This window comes from Xenopus tropicalis, chromosome 9 (genome assembly GCF_000004195.4).
Source record: "Xenopus tropicalis strain Nigerian chromosome 9, UCB_Xtro_10.0, whole genome shotgun sequence".
NCBI classification, from domain to species: Eukaryota; Metazoa; Chordata; class Amphibia; order Anura; family Pipidae; genus Xenopus; species Xenopus tropicalis.
The window spans coordinates 47,833,958-47,856,527 of record NC_030685.2 but is presented as its reverse complement, the minus strand read 5'-3'; the positions used below and the strand labels follow the sequence as shown (position 1 = coordinate 47,856,527).

Sequence of the window (22,570 nt, the reverse complement as noted above, 5' to 3'; positions counted from 1 at the left end):
TTGCCCATGTGGTCTCCGCAGGGCCTTCCTCTATTTGCCGGCGCTTAGCTATGGCGCTGTGGGCATGCACAATGACGCGCATGCCCATACGCATGCGCGTCATTGTGCATGCGCCAGAGCTAAGCGCCGGTAAATAGAGGAGGGCCCTGCGGAGACCACATGGGCAAGTAAAAACATTTTTTTAAAGTATATCGGTAGGCTATATGCTGGTACAGATGGGGGCAATATGTTGGGTGAAATATGTTGGGTGCTGCTGGTACAGGTGGGTGAAATATGTTGGGTGCTGCTGGTACAGGTGGGGGGCAATATGTTGGGTGCTGCTGGTACAGGTTGGGTTTTAATGCACATAAAATATTTTAGGACACTTTGTTTCAGAATCTTTTTTTCTTCATTTCCCTTCCCAAAAAATTGGTGCGTCTTATGGTCCGGTGCGTCTTATGGTCCGAAAAATACGGTAAGTGTAGTGGTTCTTTTCATAGAGGCTCAGAGCATCATTAGAGTGTTTATTGGTGTATTTACATAGATCTTTCTGATAAAGCTTACTTAGTTTTTACCTTTCCTTTTCCTTAAATAACCACAGATGTCAAACTTATAGACCTACAATTGCTAGGCTGAGATTGTAATCCCTTTTTAAATCATAGGTCTTTTGTGAAGGGAAGAAGCACACCAATATGCCGGCATTGCCTTTAACACATTTATTGCAGACATGAGTGGCACAAGCTTTCAGGGGAATAACCCCTTCTTCAGATGTCTTCAGCTGAGGAAGTAAAGCACCCTATGGAAGTACTGTATGCAAGTGGTGTGCCAAAGATTCTTTGTTGAACTGCAAGTCATAGGTACCATACTAGATGAAAGAGAGTCTGAGAAAATCAGAAATAAAGACCTGGCTAAAACTGCACAAACTTTCAGTACTCAAGGGTGTATTCCATCTGGCCCTGGTGCCTTGTTCACACTAAGTTTGATTAAATCTTTATGTACCATATCTTGCTTCAACCACTGACTAGATTGAGCTGAGCCAACAGTGTCCCTATTAGGTGGGTCTTAAACTCTGACTCATCTATTGTGTACACCAACAAAAATACTGATAAGGCACATTTGCCTTTTTTAATCTGTTGTAATCATGTTCTCACCGTTATTTAAAGGAGCCACATTCTTAACTTGCATATTTTTAAACTTTTGGGGTTAAGCTGGCCATACACGCACCGATAATATCTCATGAAACCTCGTTTTGTATGATATTCGGTGCGTGTATGGCAAGTCGGTGAGGCAACCGATATAACAGGAGGCTGCTGTCGACTCGCCGATCGGGCAGGTTAAAAGATTTTGATCGGGCGCCATTGAAGGCGTCTGAGCAAGATCTGCCTTCAGGGCTGAATCGGCAGAAGGAGGTTTCTACCTCCATATCTGCCGTTTCAGCCCTGAACGTCTGTGGCTGTTTGGAACGATCTTTCGTGCGACCATTGATCGAAAATCGCCACATGTGTGGCCACCTTTAGTCTTAGCCTCTGCCACAATCCACTCCTTATTTCCTATCTTTGCCTTCCAGACTGCTTTTTACAACATTTGTTATAGTGCTTATATGGGGTCATTTACTAATGGTCAGATTTTTTTTTCTGATTTGTTTTTTTTAGTGCTAAATGACACCAAAAAAAGTTGTGATTTTTTTAAGATAAACAATAAAATGCCTAAAAATCAGAATCTGACAATTCGCCAGCTAAAACTTGCAAAGATCATGTAGGAATCAATGGCAGATGTCTTTTCCCTTCCCTGGAAGATCCTTCCTCCTTAGAAAAAGTTGAGATTTCTGTGTGACACACCGAAAAAGTTGCAGTTTCGCAGCTTTTCTGCAACTGTTTCCCGCACTTACTTTTTCAGCTCAGACTTTAATGAATGTCAGACATTCATTAAAATTTGTTTATTCTAATTTTTAAAAAGATAAAAATAAGAATAGTTTGAGTTTGAGTAAATCTGCCCCATAGAGTGGCTCTCTGAATAAAATGAATAAATTAAGAACAGTAATGATTTAATATTATTTTAATGACAACCATGTCTGTTTTTTTTAGCAGAAAGCATAATGCCCCAACCTATGCTCTTAAGTTCTGCCTTTATGGATAAAAAATGTGCTTTTCTGAGATTCAGAGTCTTTGTTATTCCAGTGTATATTTGTTTTTTTCTGCATCAAACATTACATGAGATAACATTATGGTCACTATTACCCAGGGGTTCAATTACTTGTGCATTTGCTGTACATTCTGGCTTGTTAGAGATCACTAGATCCAATATAGCATGATTGTGGTTATCTCCTCAGTCATCTGTGACATAAAATTGTCATACAGCAAGTTTATAAACTTGTTCCCATCAACTGTCCTAGAAGTACTGTTGCTCCATTTGCTCCAGCCACAGTACATTATTATCACTTGTCCCAAAATATCAACCTTTTCTATTTGCATTTACTTACATTAGGGGGTCTCTATCCCAGCCAGGGCCACCATCAGGGTGCAGTTGCAGGGTCTGTTTCCCTATAAAGTTTCCACCCTGCTTTTCAATAAAATGATGTGTGGCTTTGTATCATAGTACCTGAGGAGGGGAGCCCCAACAAATCTATATACCTGCTAGCTGATCATTTCTGTAGCATACACAAGTGGCGTGGCCAAAATTATTGGTACTGCGTGCTTGTGTTCATGGGGGGCACCATATAAATAACTTGCACAGGGCCCTAAAATTTCTGATGGTGGCCCTGAGCATACCGCTACCTGTGGATCTCATTTAAGCCAGCATTAGTCTAAAACTGACTAATTTTTTATTGCATGAGATTGCATAAAAGATTGCATGAACTTGCATAATAAACACACACATAATTTTATTGATTGAGTGTTATAATCCTTACTTTGATAAATACTTAAAATTGGCATAAATTATACAGATGTTTACCAAGTGTTTTGTATGCATAACAGTAATACAGCATATGTCCCATAGCAACAAATGAGACTGAAATCAGCACAAGCAGACCAAATGATTCTGGATTTGGAGCCATAATTACCATAACAAAATGGAGCATGTCCAGAAGACAGTTCATAGAATCCTGAACACCATTTATAATGCCTCTTTCTGACTCCTTTGCATTCTCTTGAATCAGCTGAGTGACAGTTAAATCAAAAGACCAGAGACCTACAGATTTAAAAAAATACTGTAAAGGTTATGCAATATTAAATCTTTTAAAGAGCAACAAAGAACAAAATCTTCAGTGGTCTTTTTTTAGGGTTTTTCAGACTACTGTGTTTGATGTTAGGCAGTGTCGGACTGGCCCACCAGGATACCAGGAAAACTCCCGGTGGGCCCTGATGTAAGTGGTCCCTCTTGCTTCTATCTATTTAGCCTATTTCATGGTCACTCCCTATTTCTGTATGAGAACAAGGAAGCTTGATAGATGGAAGAATAGAGTATGATGTAGAGAAAAGAGACTAGGATAATAGAGTTTGAGGGAGGAGAGGAGGAATTAAAGTTCTGAGAGTGGGCCCGTTGTCCAAGGTTTTCTGGTGGGCCCCTGCCATCTCAGTCCAACATTGATCTTAGGGCAATAATGTTTGGGTGTACAGACACTGTAATAATCTCAAGCAAAGAAAGCTAAATAATATCTTCATTGCACAGTTTAACCAAGAAACAGCATATTAAAGAGAGGTAAGGAATAAGCACAAGCTCAAGTGGTAAATTTTAACAAAAAAATCATTCTCCATGACTGCATAAAAGTTAATGTGGATAGATACTGCACAGCTGCTTTGTAAAACCATTAGTAGGTGTTTCTATCTGTACAGCTGTGTAACAGCTGGGTCTCAACTGCAAGAGCTAACCAACACGCCAAAAATCAAATGTAGCCATTTGGAGAAGAAACGCTACTGCCTTCTCTTGGCCCAGGGTCAGAGATGGACTGGGGCGAAATGGAAAACTATCCTGTGTTTTGACAAATCAAAATTTTAAATTATTTTTGTAAATCATGGACGTTGCATCCTCCCGGCTAAAGAGAAAAATTACTTGTTATTGTGTATAGGTTTGGAGCTTATGCTGCCATCCAGACCATTTCCTTATTTTTTAGGGAAGGCCTTGCGTATTTTGGCATGGCAATGTCAAACTGCATTATACAGGTATAAAACACAGCGTTCTGCATAACTAATTAGTTGTTAATGCAGACAGATACTGCACAGCTGTTTTGCATTCCCATTACTAGGTGTTTCTATCTGAAAGGCTGATGCCACACACAGCATATGGCTGTATATTATATTTTCAGCAAGCGAACAAACGCCGAAAATATGCGCCATATGCATCATATGTCCCTACCTGTGCCTGACCCGGAATGAATGAGATATGCTTGGGTGCAGGCACATGTAGCCGAATACACATAAAAATGTGAGACTTTGCATTCTCTTACGTTTTTATGCGGGTATCAGCTACATGTGCCTGCACCCGAGTGTATCTCATTCATTCTGGTGCAGGCACAGGTAGTGACATATGATGCATATGGCGCATATTTTCGGCGTTTGTTCGACATGGTGCGTATGGCGCATATTTTCGCCAAGGGTTTTTTTGCTTGCCAAAAATATACGCCATACTCTGTGTGTGGCATCAGCCTTAGGCTGTGTAGCAGTCAGTCCTCTGTGTACGTGGGCCTGGGTCCCACCTGTATTAGAGATGCTGCCCCCCAGTGTGCTCTGAGAGCCTACTCTATACATGCCACCAGAGTTGGACCAAGCCAGTCAGGCACCCTAGGCAACCAGGGCCGGTCACCCAGTGCTGCTCTATTGCATGCTCCCCCCAACCCCCCTGCAGCATCACAGCATGTGCTCTTTCTTGCACGTGCGGTGATGCTGCAGGGGGGTGGGGGAGCACACAATGAAGTGGCAAAGGATGAGGTACATGATTAGCGCCTCCCTACTTCCCCTCTTAACTGTGACAAATCTGCCTCCCTCATTAGCCTCCACTGGCTGCAAGTTTCTTTCCCTTTAGATTCTGTTATTCAGTAAATCACCCAAAAATGTTGCAATTTTCTGCATTTATCTTGCACAGTTTCTTACATATGAAGGCAAATCACCCTATATATAATATATATAAACGCCAGAAGCCCAATATACATAGGTATGTAACCTATGTTACATACTAGGTATGTAACCTAAGTATGTGTTATGTATTGACCTCAAATAAAAATAGTGCATATAAATTTTTATGCCTGCCAGCTCAGCTTCTGCAAACAAAGCACCCTGACTGCATATTATGTGCCATAAGACTCCCCAACTGTACAAAAACCCCCCAAAAACCACATATTTTTGGACACATTCTGATGAATCCAACATAGGTAAAGATGCCTTTCTACATCAAAGTACTAAACTTTAAAGCTATGCTAAAATACACATATGGAACATTAATGCACAGATAAAAATGCGAATGAATAAAATATCCAGCACGGCAAGTGTTTGGACCACACCTATTTTTGCAACCACACCCCCTACATACTGCTCCTATTTTACTAAATTTGGCAGGTTATTTAAAGTTCAAACACATTTCTGGGGGTTTTGGGGTTGTTTTATGTGTTATAACAGTTTTGCTAAAAATTTGAAATTACGCTCAGTCTCAGTTCCCCCCATGCGGAAGGCTGGCGATTTGTGGCAAATTTTGCATAATAATTTTGCCCCTTGAAGGAATAGTTCAGTGTAAAAATGAAACTAGGTACAATAGATAGGCTGCACAAAATAAAAAAGTTTTTCAGTATGGTTAGCTAGCCAAAAATATAATCTATAAAGGCTGGAGTGAATAGATATCTAACATAATATCCAGAACACTACTTCCTCTTTTTCAGCTCTTAGCAGTAGTGATGAGCGAATTTGTCCCGTTTTGCTTGGCCTAAAAATTCTAGAAACGACAGCAAAATTTGCAAAACGTGTTTGTTGCACAATTTTTTTGTCTTTTTTTGCTGCCCGCACCCATTTTGATGCAACCACGGTCTTTATTGACGCAACAGTGACTTTCTTTGACACGCAACAAATTTTTCAGCAGCAATTTTTCTCGGAAGTTTCACAAAACAATTCGCCAATGGCGAAATGCGGAAATTTGCTGCGAATCTATGCCTGGTGAAAAAATTCGCTCTTCACTACTTAGCAGTCAGTAACCAATCTTGAGGGGGGGGGGAGTTCTGTATGGAGCATAACTGTTAAGTAAGTTTGTTTTTAAATCTGTCCTGTGTGCTCACAAACTAACTGAACTGAGTTATGTCCCATGTTTCCACCCCCAAAAGTTGCTGACTAAGAGGTTAGACAGGTGAATTCAGGAAGTAGTGTTCTGGCAATTATGTTAGGCATCTGCTCACTTCAGTGTTTATAGATTACATTTTTGCCTAACTAACTATATTACAAATATTTTTTATTTTGCACAGTCTGTCTATTACCCAGTTTCATTTTTACAGTGAACTGTTTCTTTAATGTAATGCTTTCCGTCTCATTTAGGACTTGCTAAGAGATAGAGAGAGAACTGTATACAACTACTTCCCCCAGCAGCCAGTGCTGCAGCTGTCAGATCTGCTTCATAGAAAACCAAGATATTAGTAGTACATGACTGCTTATATCTAAAAATATCATTTTCATAGCATAGCCCATAAATATCCATTATTATTCTTAGATATGGGGTGCATTGCAACCACCCAGTATTACCTCTAAGGTTTTTAAGGGTGTTTTACATTCGTAAGTTGAATTGATTGTTTCTATTTTGAGGGGCAATATTTTTTTTTAAAACAAAAGCGGAATAAAAAAGGCAAATAATGTTGTTACAGCAAGGCTTTTTAGACAAGGGTAAACAAACTTACTTGTAAAACATACATACCAGCTCGTGAAGCAATGACACCAGTGAACAACAGGATTACGGAGGAGAGATCTTCTTTCATGGATACTGAAGATACACTGGAAGAGTTTTCTGTTATATTTGCTTCTAACAATACGGTATATGGTACATATGTAGATATAGAATATTCTTCAATAATTTCATTGTTGCTTACATTTGCATATGAAGTATTGAACAGATTGAGTGAACCTCCAGGCATAAAAACAGATACTACACATAATGTTAAACTAGAGAGTTGTCCAATCCCAGAGATTCCGCCTGTCTGTATTAAACCACATCTCTTCTGGAACCATGTGAATGCCATAGTTCCAAGTATGCCTACAATGGCTGATACTCCAGTTAAGATACTGAGTACTGAGCTGCTCAGACCTTGTGTGTAAGCATACCCAACTGTAACTGAGTCAAAACCCAAAACTGTCATGTAAAGGAATGAAAGAGCCAGTCCAGCAAGAAAAAATGGTTGCTTGTAATACAGAATCCATCCATCTTGAAAAGTCTTAAAAGGTTTGACACATTCAGAAGCACAACTGGTTCTGTTTGTCTTTTTAGAATAAGGCACATCTGGAACTTTATCCATTACAGTACTTTCCAATTCAACTGATTTTTCATTCTCCAGCATTAATTCACAACCTAGAAAATGCAGGTTCAATACATATTGTTAGCAAATTGGTGTAGGAATGAGTCTGCCTTTTAGTACCGAACTTACCTAAGGAAATTTTTTGTTTCACCATTTAAAGGAATTTCATAAGGCCAAATTAAAAAAGTTACTTGCCTTCCATAAAATTTAGCTGTCTGATCTATATTAATATAATTTTTCTATGTTACACAAGAAATAATATATAAATTAAAGTTAACTGACCTAGATGAGGTCTGTTATTACAGACTACACATTACTTTTGCCCAGAGAAATTCTGACTATACAGACTCTTTTTATCCAATATATAGCATTAATTATATAAGGAGGATTTAGAAACATATTGCCTATTTTATACTTAAAGTTCATCCATCTTTAAAACAACTTTCAGATTCAGAATGAAAACTCACTGCAAGAAACAAGGATCTACAAAATATATTTAGTCATTCTATTTTATAAATTAATGTTAACATATTTATAAAGTGCCAGCATATTCCTCAGTACTATCAGTATCACCAATTAACACAATAATAATGCAATCATGTTACCACATATCTATTTTAGTGCCCATATGCTTAGATACATCTGGCAACATCATCTTATACAGAAAGAAAATTTGCAAACGATTTATGAATCGAGTGCCTTACTTATAAAATGAGGGGCAGTATACTGTACCTACTACTTTGTTGCACTTCAGATTGTAGAGGGTTTTTAAAGGGGACCTGTCACCTTAAGAATTAATTCCAAATTGTTTTCTATTGTGTTTGTCAAGCAAAATAAACTTAACTTACACTGTATAAATTATTTTAATCTTATTTTCTTCAGCCTTGGAATTCACAATTGCAGTAAGCGGCAGGCACCATTTTGTGGTCACTGTTATCAAAGCAGGCATTGCATCCTGCCAAATTCTTGTTTCTGTGCCAGTATGGGGGGACCTGATGCCCATGTCCCTGCACTGGTTACAAAATTACATGGTGAGGAGGGAGGGGGGGTGTGAGGGGCGCAGCAACATTTAAGAAGTTCTGAATTGAAAGTGAAAGTAACTGTCTGCCCCACCTCCTAAGGCATAGAGGCGGGTCAGGCAATATATGATTGACAGCTGGGATTTTTAAATGCTTTTATAATGGGTATGGATGTGGTAATAAAAAAATGATTTTGGGTTTCTTGTTTAATTTGAAAAGGGACTTTTATTATACAGCTTTTTATGTCTGGGTGACAGGTCCACTTTAAATAAGGATAAATAAATAAGAGATAAATAAGATATAACAAATGTGTTATATACAGTATGTGTGTGGATGTAACAAGACATAGTAAAAAATACAGGGGGAATTTTATCTGTTGCTGTTTGTTTTTATGGAGAAAGAAACAAAAATGAGAGTTTCGGAAAGTTCTGTGCCCCAAATTCAGCTTAACATCTTTTTTTTGAAAGTTATATTTTTAACAGTAAGTGAACTAAGCACATAAATATTTCTCATATTCATGGAAATTATCTTTGTACAATCCCTGAAACTGTTTCTTTTGTGTGCGTATATACAAATGTTTACATAGTCAAATCCTTAGACTGCAAGCTAAATTCAAAACTAAAAATGGCTGTGCTTGATAGGCCAGATTATTCAGTGTCAAAAGTAGCTAGTCATAAGGATATAACTTCAAGAATAATATAGTAAAATAATTGTCTCTGTGTATTTGGACAATAAACATACTAAAGTGATTTTGAACTTGGAAAATCATGTATATAAGTTGCTACAAAAACTTCATATGACTATTATGAAGCCAGGGATTCTATACTATTCTATAGTATGAGCAAACTCTGTAAAACCAAGGTAAGCACCATAGAATGAGTGTAATAATGTTGAACAACCAAGTGGGTTAGCAAAAGTGGTGGTTTATATATATACAATATATATATTTCCTCTAAACATATGCATCATCAGTTTCCACATTAGAATAGTATAAAAAAAAAAATACTTACTCTCATATTCTTGCACATTTCTTTGTTTCATTTCCATGTTTTCTTCCTGCTGAGGTGTTTTGCTGGCTAACTCCGGAGTCATGTCATACAATTTCCTTAATAAAAAGTATTCAGCACAGACTGACATCAGGTTCCAAGCAGAAACAAACCCACAGCCAGTCTCTAGTGAGGCAAAGGTCATTATCTGTCCAACTGCCATTGGTGCTAATATATTGGTTACTTGATCAATTCTTCGAATAGTAGCATTCATACCTACAAACATAATGACATGGGTATTTTTATCACTTACTACTATATGGCAAAAATCAAATGGGGACAACTCCAGTATTTAAATATATTTAGAAGAAGGTAAAATAATCCATGTAAACTGCATTAGAACAAAAGCCAGCCATTTCTGTATCAAGATATGTGTACTTTATTTTCCACTGCATGGCTTTCCTTTCTGTCTGATGAAAATTGTCATAACCATGTAGCATGCATCTTGACTAGTCAGTAATGAGCACTGATTCTATATATTTATGGCAACCCTTGCTGTACTATAAAAATACCCACTCTATAAACCAATCTTTAGCATTGCTTAAAAATATCTTTTTATGCAAAATGATCTTTCAAACATTGAGACAGTCACTATGAGTAAAGTCTGGTAAATAGGGTGAGTGGTCCAACAGTTCGATCCCTGCTTCAACAATCCCTCAACATCTCACTGAGGGAAAAACTTTGCAGACCTTGCAATGACCAAAGGTTTTAAAAGGAAACCTACAATGTTTTCAGAGCTTGGCTTGTTGTTTGATCTCAGGATGAAGTGGATCACACATGCATAATAACAAACTGCAAATAAAAAACTTCAGGATTATTTTATAAAAGTTGTTAACTGCAACCCCCTTTTTATGTATCCTGCTTCTTAGATAACTTATCCTGTGGCATTTGCTATGCCATATGCACAGCTCAGGGCTAGCTATCTGTGAATGTGCTATCAGTTGGAAATTTCTGATGAAATGTACACATATAGGGCCTGATTCACTAAAGTGCGATAAAAATTATCGCACGCTTTTTTGCGTAAAATTTGTCGCGAAAATTAGTGCGCGATTCACCATTGTATTATCGCGTGCGTTAAGTCGCCATATCGCATGCGTTATTTGTCGCGCGAACGCATGCGCTAGTTTTAACGCATGCGATAATTTCCGCGCTGAAAAGAATACGATCGCATGATTCACTATAACTTTGGCGCGCTAAATATCGCATTCGGCTATGGGAAAATTAACTCCTACTTCAGGCAGGCGAAAAATTATAGAAAAGTACAGTAAATGAGTTTTTGGCAATAAAATATGGACTTACAGTGTTATTTATTCAAGTATGTGTCTTTTTACTCAATTTTACTAAAGTCTTGGCATGTATGGAATTTCGCTACTAATATACAATCCTATAGCGGTAAAATTTAGTCGCCAAAATATACAGTACAATAGTGGTAAAAATTTAGTTGCGATATTATACAGTACTATAGCGGTGGATATTTAGTCGCGATATTATACAGTACTATAGCGGTGAATATTTTGTCGCCAAAATATACAGTACTATAAAGGTAAATCTTTAGTCGCACAAAATACATTACTAGGTATAATAATTATAGAAAAGTACAGTAAATGAGCTTTTGCCAATAAAATATGGACTTTGCAGTGCTATTTATTCAAGTATGTGTTTCCCCTAGAGTGACGCAGCCGCCAGTTTGCAGGGAAATGGTACATTTACAGTAATTTTACGAAAGTATTGGCGTGTATGGCTAACATGGCGTGCGTTCATTTGCGCGACTATTTATATGCAGCTACAAGTGATGAAATGTTTCGCCAGGCATGGATTTGCAGCAAATTTTTGGATGTGCGGGGAATTTTCGCGTGGCGAATTTTTTTATGCGTTTTGCCATTGGTGGATGGTTTTGCGAAACGCATGAAAAAATTTGCTGCAGAAAAATTCGCCACACGTCCAAAAATTCACTGCGAATCCATGCCTGGCGAAACATTTCATCACTTGTAGCCGCATATAAATAGTCACGCAAATGAACGCACGCCATGTTAGCCATACACGCCAATATATATTTTTATTGGTTTTTGGGCTTTTTTTTGCAAATAAACATTTATACAGCACCTCTCTAGCACTCTGTGCTCTCCCAGGGCAAAATGTCCCCAGTTTTATGCTGCCGGTTGTCGCTTGCGTAATGTCGCAACAATTAGCGCATGCGATAAATAGCATGCATGCGGAAAATACCGCGCATGCTATTTATCGCGACAAACCTATTGCATAAAATACCGCCCGTAAAAAAGCGCAAGTATGCTTATACTGAATCGTGCGAAAAGTCGCGAAAACATTTTTAACGCACGCTATAAATAGCACGCGTTTTATCGCACTTTAGTGAATCGGGCCCATAGAATAATATAGTAGGCGACACAGTGCACTTCCGCATTCCGCGGTCATAAGTCGAATGTAAAGTCTGGGCACCCCTGCTCTAATGCAATGACTTGCATGCATCTGTTATTCTTCTTCTCAGATGACAGAACATGCCAAGAATTGTTGGAACAGGAGTGGAACAGTGGCTGAAGGAGAGCTAACTATAGATACAATGTTTTAGTCTGTGGGTACTGCTGGTTCTGACTCATGTTGCAGTTGTAAACTGTGTCGTTCTTTGCAGGTCTCAAAATCAGAGAGGTTTAGGTTAAAAGATAATGGGAACCGCCTTATCACCTCAAAATGCAATATATGTGTCATCCATGTGTTACAATTTCCACTTAAGAACCAGTGGTAGGAAAGACCAGTAAATGTATTGCAATTAAAGACTGCTTGTTATTGGTTTAGTAATTTTGATGACAGAATTTTTTCACAGAATTGATTTTGTAAAAATGAAAACATGAGTTTTACATTCTGTGATAAGCAACTTTGGTCCCATTGGAAGCAAATTGTTCTTTTTAGCCTTGAAAAAGTATTGGGCTTGCCAGAAAGCATCATAGGGACTGGGTTTTTTTGTTCTTGAGCTCTTTTATCAACCCAAGTACATTACCTCATTTATTTGGAGTCCTTGATGTCTTATCTCTGGAATCAGGTAGGACACTGTGGTGCTACAGCAGATGTCACTTGCTTGACCTATGTGGCTTCCCAGGCTGCTTATAGAAGCCTAGGCTTGCTTACAAAACATTTGCAGTTTTGCAAAGCAGTCGTATGTGTGGCCCCTACACCCTTATAATTTTTATGGATGGGATAGGGAGGTGGCAGTTAGCTAAGCATCAGGGGTTTTGGCTAATCTAGCACATTTGGGTCACTCACCCCTTGCCAGGGAGTCCTGAGTTTGTCCTGGTGGCAAACTAAATCAGTTAGCAGATATCTCTGGGGATGCAGGCTTACTTAGGGGCCTGAGCATTATGGCCTCATTTTCTATAATGGGGCATCATTTTTTTTTTTTTTTAAATGGAGGATTTTAGGTTTCAGAGCCAGCTGCCCCCTCAAAAGTCTTTCCCAAGATTGAGGCAATTTACAAAATAAATGGGGGGCTTTTAAGTTAATTTAAGTTAATTTCCAGAGTATCTTAATGCTTGGAGGGAATCAGTAAGTTTGCAAGTTTGTCTATCTTGTGAGCAGTGCGAGTGCAATGCCTGTGTATGCAGACAACACTTGAAGTTAATTGGGTAGTTACTCTGGATGGCAGTATTCAGCTGTAGGTAATGGGGTATGTAGGTTTCCCTCCACCCTTTCTTCCTTCCTGTGCAGCTTAGAATGAAGCTCCAGGAGTATCAGATAAGGTTCTCTATGTTATACTGATGTTTTGTTAGTCAGGGTACAGGTGGGTTAGCTTCAAGCTGACTGTTACTTCTTTCATACTGCCTTCTCTTATATGGAGTCTGGCTAGTTGAAAGGGACAGGGAACTGGCATCTTGCAATATTTTTATATAACCTGGTTCAGCCAGTATGTACATTGGGATATGTGCTAGTCTGAAATGGGCTCTTTAGCAGAGGGTTCTTGGGCCAGCTTAATGGAAAACTATACTGAATGTGCAGGTGATAACACAGTTCCCATGCTGGCTAATATACCAACTAAACTGAATGTGTATGTTAAAACATTTCAGTGGTTTTTGGGTGCTGCCTAATATGCCATCTAAACTGAATGTGTATGTTAAAACACTTTGGTGGTTCTCTTGCTGGCTAATGTAATGACCAATTTGAATGTATATGCTGAAACACCTCAGCAGGTCAGTGTGTTGGGAAGCTAAGGCAATATCCAAAATGCATTATGGTTTTTGGTTATGGGTCATATTTGCTTATATAGCTTCCAGGTCTGTAGGTAAGTATGGATAACACGTCACTGATAGAGTGACCCCATCCTATTTGTTTTAAGCAACATTCATATCAGTTAAAAGCATAGTTTTCTATTGGAACATGCTATATGGGCAATCTTCACTTGGTTAAAGCAGCGGCTATGGCTTATGTAAATGCAACAGCCAGCAGTAGCTACACTGTATTGCATTTCTATTAAGGCAGAAGTGAACTCGCTTAAAGGCACAACCAAGCAAATTTTGGATTTTATGTGGGTTAAAAGTAGCAGGTGTGCTGCATGTAGGTAGTATATACCCTTATAAATGGAATCACTGAAGGTTGCAAGAACACAGTATGTATTGTTTCTTCTGCCAATACAGAGACCAATAGCAACAGCCAGACTGTGTATAGGTAGAATACACGGGTGTGAGAGCAGCAGCCATTTTGGCCTTGAATGCACTTCCATACTGAGTGGATGCTAAGGTCAACAGTCAAGTTGCAGACAGGAATTATACACTACATATGCATTATGCACTTGTATGCAACATATATATATATATATATATATATACACATACAGGTATGGGATCTCTTATCTGGAAACCCGTTATCCAGAAAGTTCCATATTACGGGAAGGTCATCTCCCATAGACTCCATTATAAGCAAATAATTATGTATAAATATATATATATATATATACACAATATAATACATGTATGTTTATAATTTGTATAGATTCAGAGCTGTAGCCTTATAGTGATATGTAATTCTCCTGTTACATTTATGGTTTTCTGACCTGATTTGTGCCTGCTTATTTCCAAGACTAGCTGTAGGAGGATGCTTGGGTTAAATTTTATGAATGTGTATCTATTAGGAGCTTTTAAAATTTCCAGGGCTTGAAGATCTGGCAGATACCTTCCTCTATGAACAAGGAGTGGAGGAAATTCAGCTCACTATGCCTGGTAGATAGCCATGGTTTTCCATATGGCAGGGCATTGTATTAGAAGCCTATACAATAAGGTTCTGTATAGTCGATAATGATGAACATTCTCTGGCTCTGGACACTAAGGAACAGTTCACCATTTGCTCTTTGGTCCAGTAGTCAGTGTGCACATTGGTTAAAAGAACCTCTTGTATGTGTAAATGCAGATTTAGTTATCTATATAGACAACTATGGCCATGACTGGTGCATCGTTTTAGGGCCTTGCTGTTGGGTAAGACTATAGAATAGGCCTGTCCAGTTAATTTGTCAGGTACAATATGGGGCCAATTGGCTGACTTGAGTATATGCTTAGGGAACATATTATATTAAAGGACTGCCTATGTGCTTGAACATTGTGGTACTGTTAGTACAGGTCAGTTTCCTTTTAAAACAAGAGGTGGAATTTCCCTCAACCTAGATTTTTTAATTATGAGTGGTGCTTATTAAAGAATAGTTTATAGTTTGTTTATAGTATCTGTTGATGTTCAGGGTTGGAGTTCTGGAATAAAGATATGTTTTCCAGTGGTTGGATGCCCATACTATGGGTTGCAAATCCTTTAATACCATCCAAATTGTGTTTGGCCTGGATATCAGGAGTATAGTTTAAAAAACAGTTTCAGCTTTGCCTAAAACTTGGTCTAGGCTGCTTAATGCAGGTATTGTTCACTTGCAGTGGTGGCATGAAGTCTCTGTGGGTTAGTATCTGTAAACCATTAATAGAGTAAAGTGTGTTAGGTATCAAACTGGCCACCTGGTAGGCTTTTTGTGCAGGGCACTATCTACAATCTACAGAACCTACAGGGACTGGTAAAGATCTTGGGCAGTTTGGCTTGCTGAGTTATTGTTCTTTCCGTATCTGTCTGGTTATCCAGTTTTCAATATAGTAATGTCCAGGTAGGTCCTTGGTTCTGAGGTTGCTTGGCTGTTCAATAGAGCTTGCCCTTGCTTGGCTGCCCTTGATCTTCCTCGCAGCATGCTTGTTTAAGATTATGGGCAGGGTCATCTGTGAATTCTGTACTGGAGGTATTATTTTCAGCTAGAGGTTCTCTTCACCTGATTCCTTGCATGGTGCATGCGTTTAGGGTGTGCAGGCCCTTATGTACTCCACGTCAGGGATGGAGAGACATATTTATCTACAATACATGGGACATAAGGCACATGCTTTTCAGATGGAATTAAGATGGCTATCTGCAATAGTTTATAAAGGTCTGATACATGTAGAATGTTGTTGACTGTATGTTACGTTGCACTGCTGAGTATTTTCCCATAGATGCTCACTACTTTAGCTGTTTCCAGTAGTGATTTTGAGGAGGGAGCACATTTATTACAGGCGTGCTGGTAAGTAGTGGAAGTGCATACAGTGTTTTACTATTCTCTTCCTTCCTTCTCTCCATGGAGTTTTCCAGGAAAGGAAAATCACAGTAAGCATGATATAGTTTTCCTTTTTATTCTTTAAATCTAGCAAATTAGAGTCCAACATTGTAAAGCTTGACATACAATAGTCATTTAGCACAATTATGTATTTTATTCAAGTTTTTTTTACATAAACCATTCTTTAAGTAACGTTCACTGATTTTGTTACATGGATATCTGTATATGTATGGCCAGCTTAAATCAAATAATTTAGTTACAGGAACTACTGAAACATCAAAGGAAACTGTTTATTCTGACCTTCTGTATATACCCTACAAACAGAAACAGGGCCATGTGGTGCTAAGCATAATTTTGTTTTGACTGGTGCATGGAAACCTTTACACCTAATACCAGTCTTTGACTGGAATAGAGATTTTCAAACTACAGTTGGTCTCCATACTGAGGTACAAAGTTGTTGACAGGGGACCAAGCCCATAACACAGTTAAGGTAAGATTTAGGGGTGACAGTTAATTTGCTTTATTTCTGTGTACCTCATGAATCAAAAAGGCAATATGCTGAAAATCTGTGATCACAAGAATGAAATGTTATTGTGTCAACCTCTCTTTATTGTAAATTGAATACCCAGTTATTCTGTAAATAGCTTAAAGTACATGGTGAGGTCGAGGGGCATCTCAGCTACTTTGCTTATGTAACTAGAACATGATGCAAAAACACAATACTAGCTTGTACCATGTATGTATATGATAACAATACAGTATTATAAGAATTATAATTTAACCAATAAGCAACAATGATTAGCCTCATTGCTGGGATCTTCATTTCTTACCTGCTAGGGTGTACTTATCACCACCTGATAACACTACTATCCAGTCTCTTTCAATGATGATGCCAGTGGCAGTACTTCCAATGTTTGCAATGGTTGCAATAAGGATCACCAAGATGTAGCAAACTGTCTATGAAATGTAAATAGTGTAAGTAGCAGGAGCAGTAGCACAGAAAAGGCATTAGCAGAATATGTAGCAGTAATCTTTGTCATCACCATTGTCAAATTATAGCATACCTGGCACCCTAACTATGGCTAATGCCAGGCGGGGCTGATTTTCAGCCTGCAGAAGGTGAACACAGAGCATTCACTATCCAGAGAAGGTTTCTTAGTGGAGCACTGGCGTAACTATAGAGGAAGAAGACCCAGCAGTTGTGGAGGGGATGTGGGGACCGGACCACAGAGTCCTCTTCCTCTTACTATAGCTTTGTAAGGTGATAGAAACCCCCCTCACCTGCCACTCTCCTACTTGTGGCTGGGGAAGAAGCAAGTGGGCAGGGGAGCAGGGAGTGGGTGTGTGCGGCTTTAAAGACTGTGTACCCCAGGTCGTTCAAGCCCTTCTGCCACACACCCCTCTGCTCACACACCCCTTACCTACTTCCTGCTGCTGCTACTGCAGTTCCCCTGGGGTCTGAGTGGGCAGGAGATTCAAACAACTGTCTAATTTTCCTGTGAAGTTCCCAGTTCAGAAATGGCCAGTGGGCAGCATGCCACCCCCAAATCTTTGCTACCCTAGGCCTGTGCATTTGTGGCCGGCCCATTTTCCTATGGCAGTTTTGTTGCTGAACCAATGTCATGCATCTCTTCCTCCAATACTGCTGATATCCAAAGTTTAACAGGTGTCAAAAAATGCTCGCTAGTGAAATATATAAATTGGGTAAACTTTCTTCATCATAAGGGGCAAAATGTGGTAGTGATGGTATAAGCACTAGTATTCAAATGTGTAGCACTGTATGTAAGTTGGTCAAGATAGGTGTCCCTTGTTTCTCATGTACAAAATATGAGCAATATTGTTGCAGGATAAATGCAGGTACACAAAAAACATTTTAAATCCACCCATTTTTATGCAGCCTGCAATTTATAATGAGAACAACAGCATTTATTAACAGCCACAGTTTTGCTATTCTTTTATTCTTTATTATACAATATTCAGTCATTTATGCACAGTGGAGTTATCTGATTTATTTAGCGGGTTGCATAGGAGCAGTAACCCATAGCAACTTACAGGTTTGCCTTTAAAGAAGTGACCAGTAAATGCTTTATGCTGATGGGTATGGGTACTGTACCTCGGCAAATTTGGAGGCAGATTTATATTTTTGTGGTTTTAGTTTTTGAAACCTTGAATAAACTCATCTCCATTAAAACCACAAATATCTAGTAATTTATTAAAAGATCCGAATTGAAAAAGCACAAACAAATTTCCTTTTTCGAGGTTTATATTTTCCTCAAAATTTTCCAGAATTCCTTTTTACATTTTGCCTGGAAAAACTTCCATTGACTTTTACATGACCTCATAATTACATTGGGTTGAAAAAAGACCACTGGAGTCCATGGAGTTCAACCCTTCCAAGTGAACCTCGGACACAGAAACCTATACTGACTTATCTATACACTCACATACATAACTATATATACCAACATCAGATTTTAGTATCACAATAGCTTTGAATATTATGTTTGTTCAAGAAATCATCCAGCCCCCTCTTAAAGGCACTAACAGAATCTGCCATTACAACATCCCTAGAAAGGGCATTCCCCAACCTCACTGCCCTCACCGTGAAAAACCAAAGGACCAAGAACAGACCCCTGTGGTGCTCCACTAACAACACTGGCCAAATTAGACAATGTTCCATTTATCACCACTCTTTGTAATCTATCCTTCAGCCAATTCTCTATCCAATTACAAATATTATGTTCTAGGCCAATATTCCTCAATTTTATCATCAACCTTCTGTGAGGTACTGTATCAAATGCTTAAGCAAAGTCCAAGTAGATGACATCAACTGCCATTCCAGCATCAGGGTTCCTGCTCATCTCCTCATAAAAGGCAATTAAATTAGTCTGGAAAGATCTGTTACACAGAAAAACATTCTTGCACAAACTTATTGTAATGTATTCAAGTATCCTACCCTTATTAACCCTTTCAAAAGAGCTTTCCTACTACTGACGTCAGACTAACAGGCTTATAGTTTTCAGGATGAGAATGGGATCCCTTTCTGAATAACAGCACCCCATTAGCAATGTGCCAGTCTCCAGACCTCAATGAATCCTGAAAAATTAAGTGAAGAGGTTTGGCAATTACAACGCTAAGCTCAATTAATACCCCTTTTGAATTTCTTCCTGAATGACCCATGCGTCAGTAGTTATATTACTGCTACTAGTTCTATTAAAATGGAAGCCTTGATTAGCTGGCTCCTCAGCTGTGTAGACAGGAAAATAATTTCTGCTTTGTCCCTGTTCTCATCAACCAATTGACCCCCCCCCCTTGCAACAATAAGCATCCCACCCCTTCTTGCCTAATTTTTTTACTGTTAACATATTTAAAAAAAAAAATGATTACTTTTACTCCTTGCTGCGATACCCCTTTCCATCTCTATTTTAGCTTGCCTCATAGCTTTTTTGCATGCTTTATTTGCTTCCTTCCTTCCTGCAATCTCTAGGTAATGGAGCGTTAGATCTAAGGTTAATATTAGGCTGTTTCCTTTGTAACAGAGGAAGCTCTTTAGCTGGTAAACTCTATGCCCCCCTAACTCCTGCCCCATGACCCCTTGCTAATCCCACTGCCCCGTCTACACTAGCTTTCCCATAAAACTCTAAACCAAGCAAGGGGGGGTAGGTGAGCTAAACATTTCTCCAGCCTCTTAACCATTCTTTACCCTAGCACAGCGGACCCCCTTCCATTGAAGTGCAATCCGTCATGGCTATATAGATTGTACCCTAAAGAAAAGTCAGCCATTGACTACTAGCGGGAGAGAGTTATTTAACCATTTGGCTGCTGGAGTACTTGTTGAATTAGTAGAAACTAACCCTGACTACAGTGAGAGAGTTTGATGCATTGGTGTATTGTGAGTTACCTGTTATAGAGAGTAAGGAAATTACAGTTTCTATCACTTGTTAAAAGGGATGTTCACCTTCAGACAATAGTCTGAATTTGAACAGCCCCCGCAAGAGAAAACAATTTTGTAATTCATCTTTATTATTGAAAATGTTTTGTTTTAAAGCTACAGACTTTGATCAGTGCTGCTTACAGGCTCTTTACTCTTCCCCTCTCCTCTGTCTACTGAAGGGATCGCAGACTCTAGCTTGCATTCTGCCCAAAACAGGAAGTGGACACTGAACTGGTTACTGCACATGCCTTCCCTCTCCAGCTTCATTTGCATTTCACTGATCTGATTGGCTGGCAAGATTCAGCATATGGTATCAAAGATAAGCAAATGAAGCAAGAGAAGGAAGGCATGCACAGAACCATTTCAGTGTGCAGTTTTTTTTCCTCTGGCTGCCTGCTAAGGCCTTGTCTGGGAAATCCCCTGAGGGCAGAGAGAAGCTTACTGAGAGTGATTGGTGAGAGTTGAGCAGTGCGGATACTGGTCTGTATTTTTAAAACTACGCATTTTAAATAATACAGATGCTTAACAAAAATGTTTTTTCCCACAGGGTCTGTACAAATTCAGATTTTCTGAAGGTGAACAGACCAGTATCAGCACTGCTCAACTTTCACCTTTAATGATAGATGGTGGCAGCGACTGAATGTTCTGGGTGCTGGTATTTTTTGGGGTATCTGATGTTAGTCTAACCTGTGTGACTGATTGTAACCCTTTGTAGCCACATCCCAGAGTCTTATGCTGCTGATTGCTATTTTCATGACACCTACATTGAAAATAAAAATAGGATCTATTATTCAGAATGCTTGTGATGTGGAGTTTTTTGGATAAGGTTTTTTCCATAATTTTGATCACTATACATTAATTTTGATAATTATTTAAACATTAAATAGGATTGTTTTGCCACCAATATGGATTCATGTAGCTACCCAAAAGTACAAGGTACATTATTATTACAAGGAGAAAAGGGAAATCATTTTTAAAAAATAGAATTATTTGATTAGAATGAACTCTATGGAGTATGGTCTTCCTGCAATTTGGGGTTTGCAGATAAGGGATCCTATAATAGAAAACTAAAACAGCAACATTTCAAAAAGTGAAACAATTGTATTTGCACAATACCGTTTACCAATGTTACAACTATTTTAAACCTCACTCATACTTACATAGTTAGTTACATAGTTACATAGGGTTGAAAAAAGACCAGTGTCCATCAAGTTCAACCCATCCAAGTAAACCCAGCACACTTAACCCACACCTACCAATCTATACACTCACATACATACACTATATATACAACCACTAGTACTAACTGTAGATATTAGTATCACAATAGCCTTGGATATTCTGATTGATCAAGAACTCATCCAGGCCCCTCTTAAAGGCATTAACAGAATCTGCCATTACCACATCACTAGGAAGGGCATTCCATAACCTCACTGCCCTCACTGTGAAAAACCACCTACGCTGCTTCAAATGGAAGCTCCTTTCCTCTAATCTAAAGGGGTGACCTCTGGACCTCTGATTCAAAGAAGGACATAATACTCACCAAGAGCCATTTGTGTTGTGTTGTAACTTGATCCTTGTATCTAAAAACCATCATTAGGATTATCCCACAGAACATGATAGAGATATTCTGTATGACCAGTGATGTCCTAGCAGCTAGTGGATTGCAAGAGATTGGGTTACACATGTGCATTGTTCAAAAGCAAAGTGCAAACTCCAGTTATGGTTAATTACCTTTAATTCTTTCATTTTTGTCCACCCAGTCTCCTATGACAGCCCCCAGCAGAAGGATAGAGCCAGAAACTACAAACCCATAGACAGCAGTTAACAATAAGCTGTGACCATAAAGTTCAACCAAAAAGACTGATACTGCGAAATGCCACATCCGATCTCCCTAGATGCAAACAAACCATGTCAATATTTTTTCTATACATAGAGAAGAAAACAACTATTTACAAAACTAATTATTATTGTCAATACAACTTGGATATTTTGTCAACATTTTAACATTAAAACAAAATAGAACTGGGACCATGACAAATTGTTGGAATTGATTTAATGTCATTTTTAATTTTTCCTCCCAATAGCAATTTCTAGTATTATATATAATAATAATATATATTCTAGTATTATATTTATGCATTAATAAGGCCTCATCTTCACCTTCTGTACGTCGTAACTTGAGACATGTAATAAAATTTACACCCTTATAACTTTAAGGCAAGAAAACTAGAAGACATAGAACACTGAAATGTGTTTAAATACATAACATTTTAAATAAGTGTGATTAGTGCAGTTCTGTTTTAATTTAAGAGTAAGATATTACCAGCACTTAAATTCAGCCTGTACCAGCTGCTACAAATGATTGGGGACTCAGGCATAAAAAGGATTTTATACTTCACCAGTGAAAGTAAATGTGATTGGCTGTTGGTGGCCCCGCCCACTTTTTTTCTAACTTTGAACGGCAAATACTCAGTGACTAACTTTAGAAAGTTTAACAACCCT

At 38.6% G+C, this 22,570-nt stretch overlaps 1 protein-coding gene across 1 annotated transcript in view; it reads right to left on the bottom strand.

Moving 5' to 3' along the window:
• Nucleotides 1–2,841: 2,841 nt before the first annotated feature.
• The window catches only part of LOC100492409 (solute carrier family 40 member 1), a 28,286-nt gene continuing 8,557 nt past the window's right edge, over nucleotides 2,842–22,570 (bottom strand). Inside the window, exons 3-8 of the mRNA XM_031893340.1 lie at nucleotides 21,800–21,959; nucleotides 21,609–21,721; nucleotides 16,962–17,088; nucleotides 9,486–9,737; nucleotides 6,862–7,509; nucleotides 2,842–3,168 (exon numbers count right to left, since the gene is read on the bottom strand). Coding sequence (XP_031749200.1) covers nucleotides 2,900–3,168; nucleotides 6,862–7,509; nucleotides 9,486–9,737; nucleotides 16,962–17,088; nucleotides 21,609–21,721; nucleotides 21,800–21,959 — 1,569 coding nt within the window. The 3' untranslated portion in view covers nucleotides 2,842–2,899. The remainder of the gene's footprint in view (nucleotides 3,169–6,861; nucleotides 7,510–9,485; nucleotides 9,738–16,961; nucleotides 17,089–21,608; nucleotides 21,722–21,799; nucleotides 21,960–22,570) is intronic.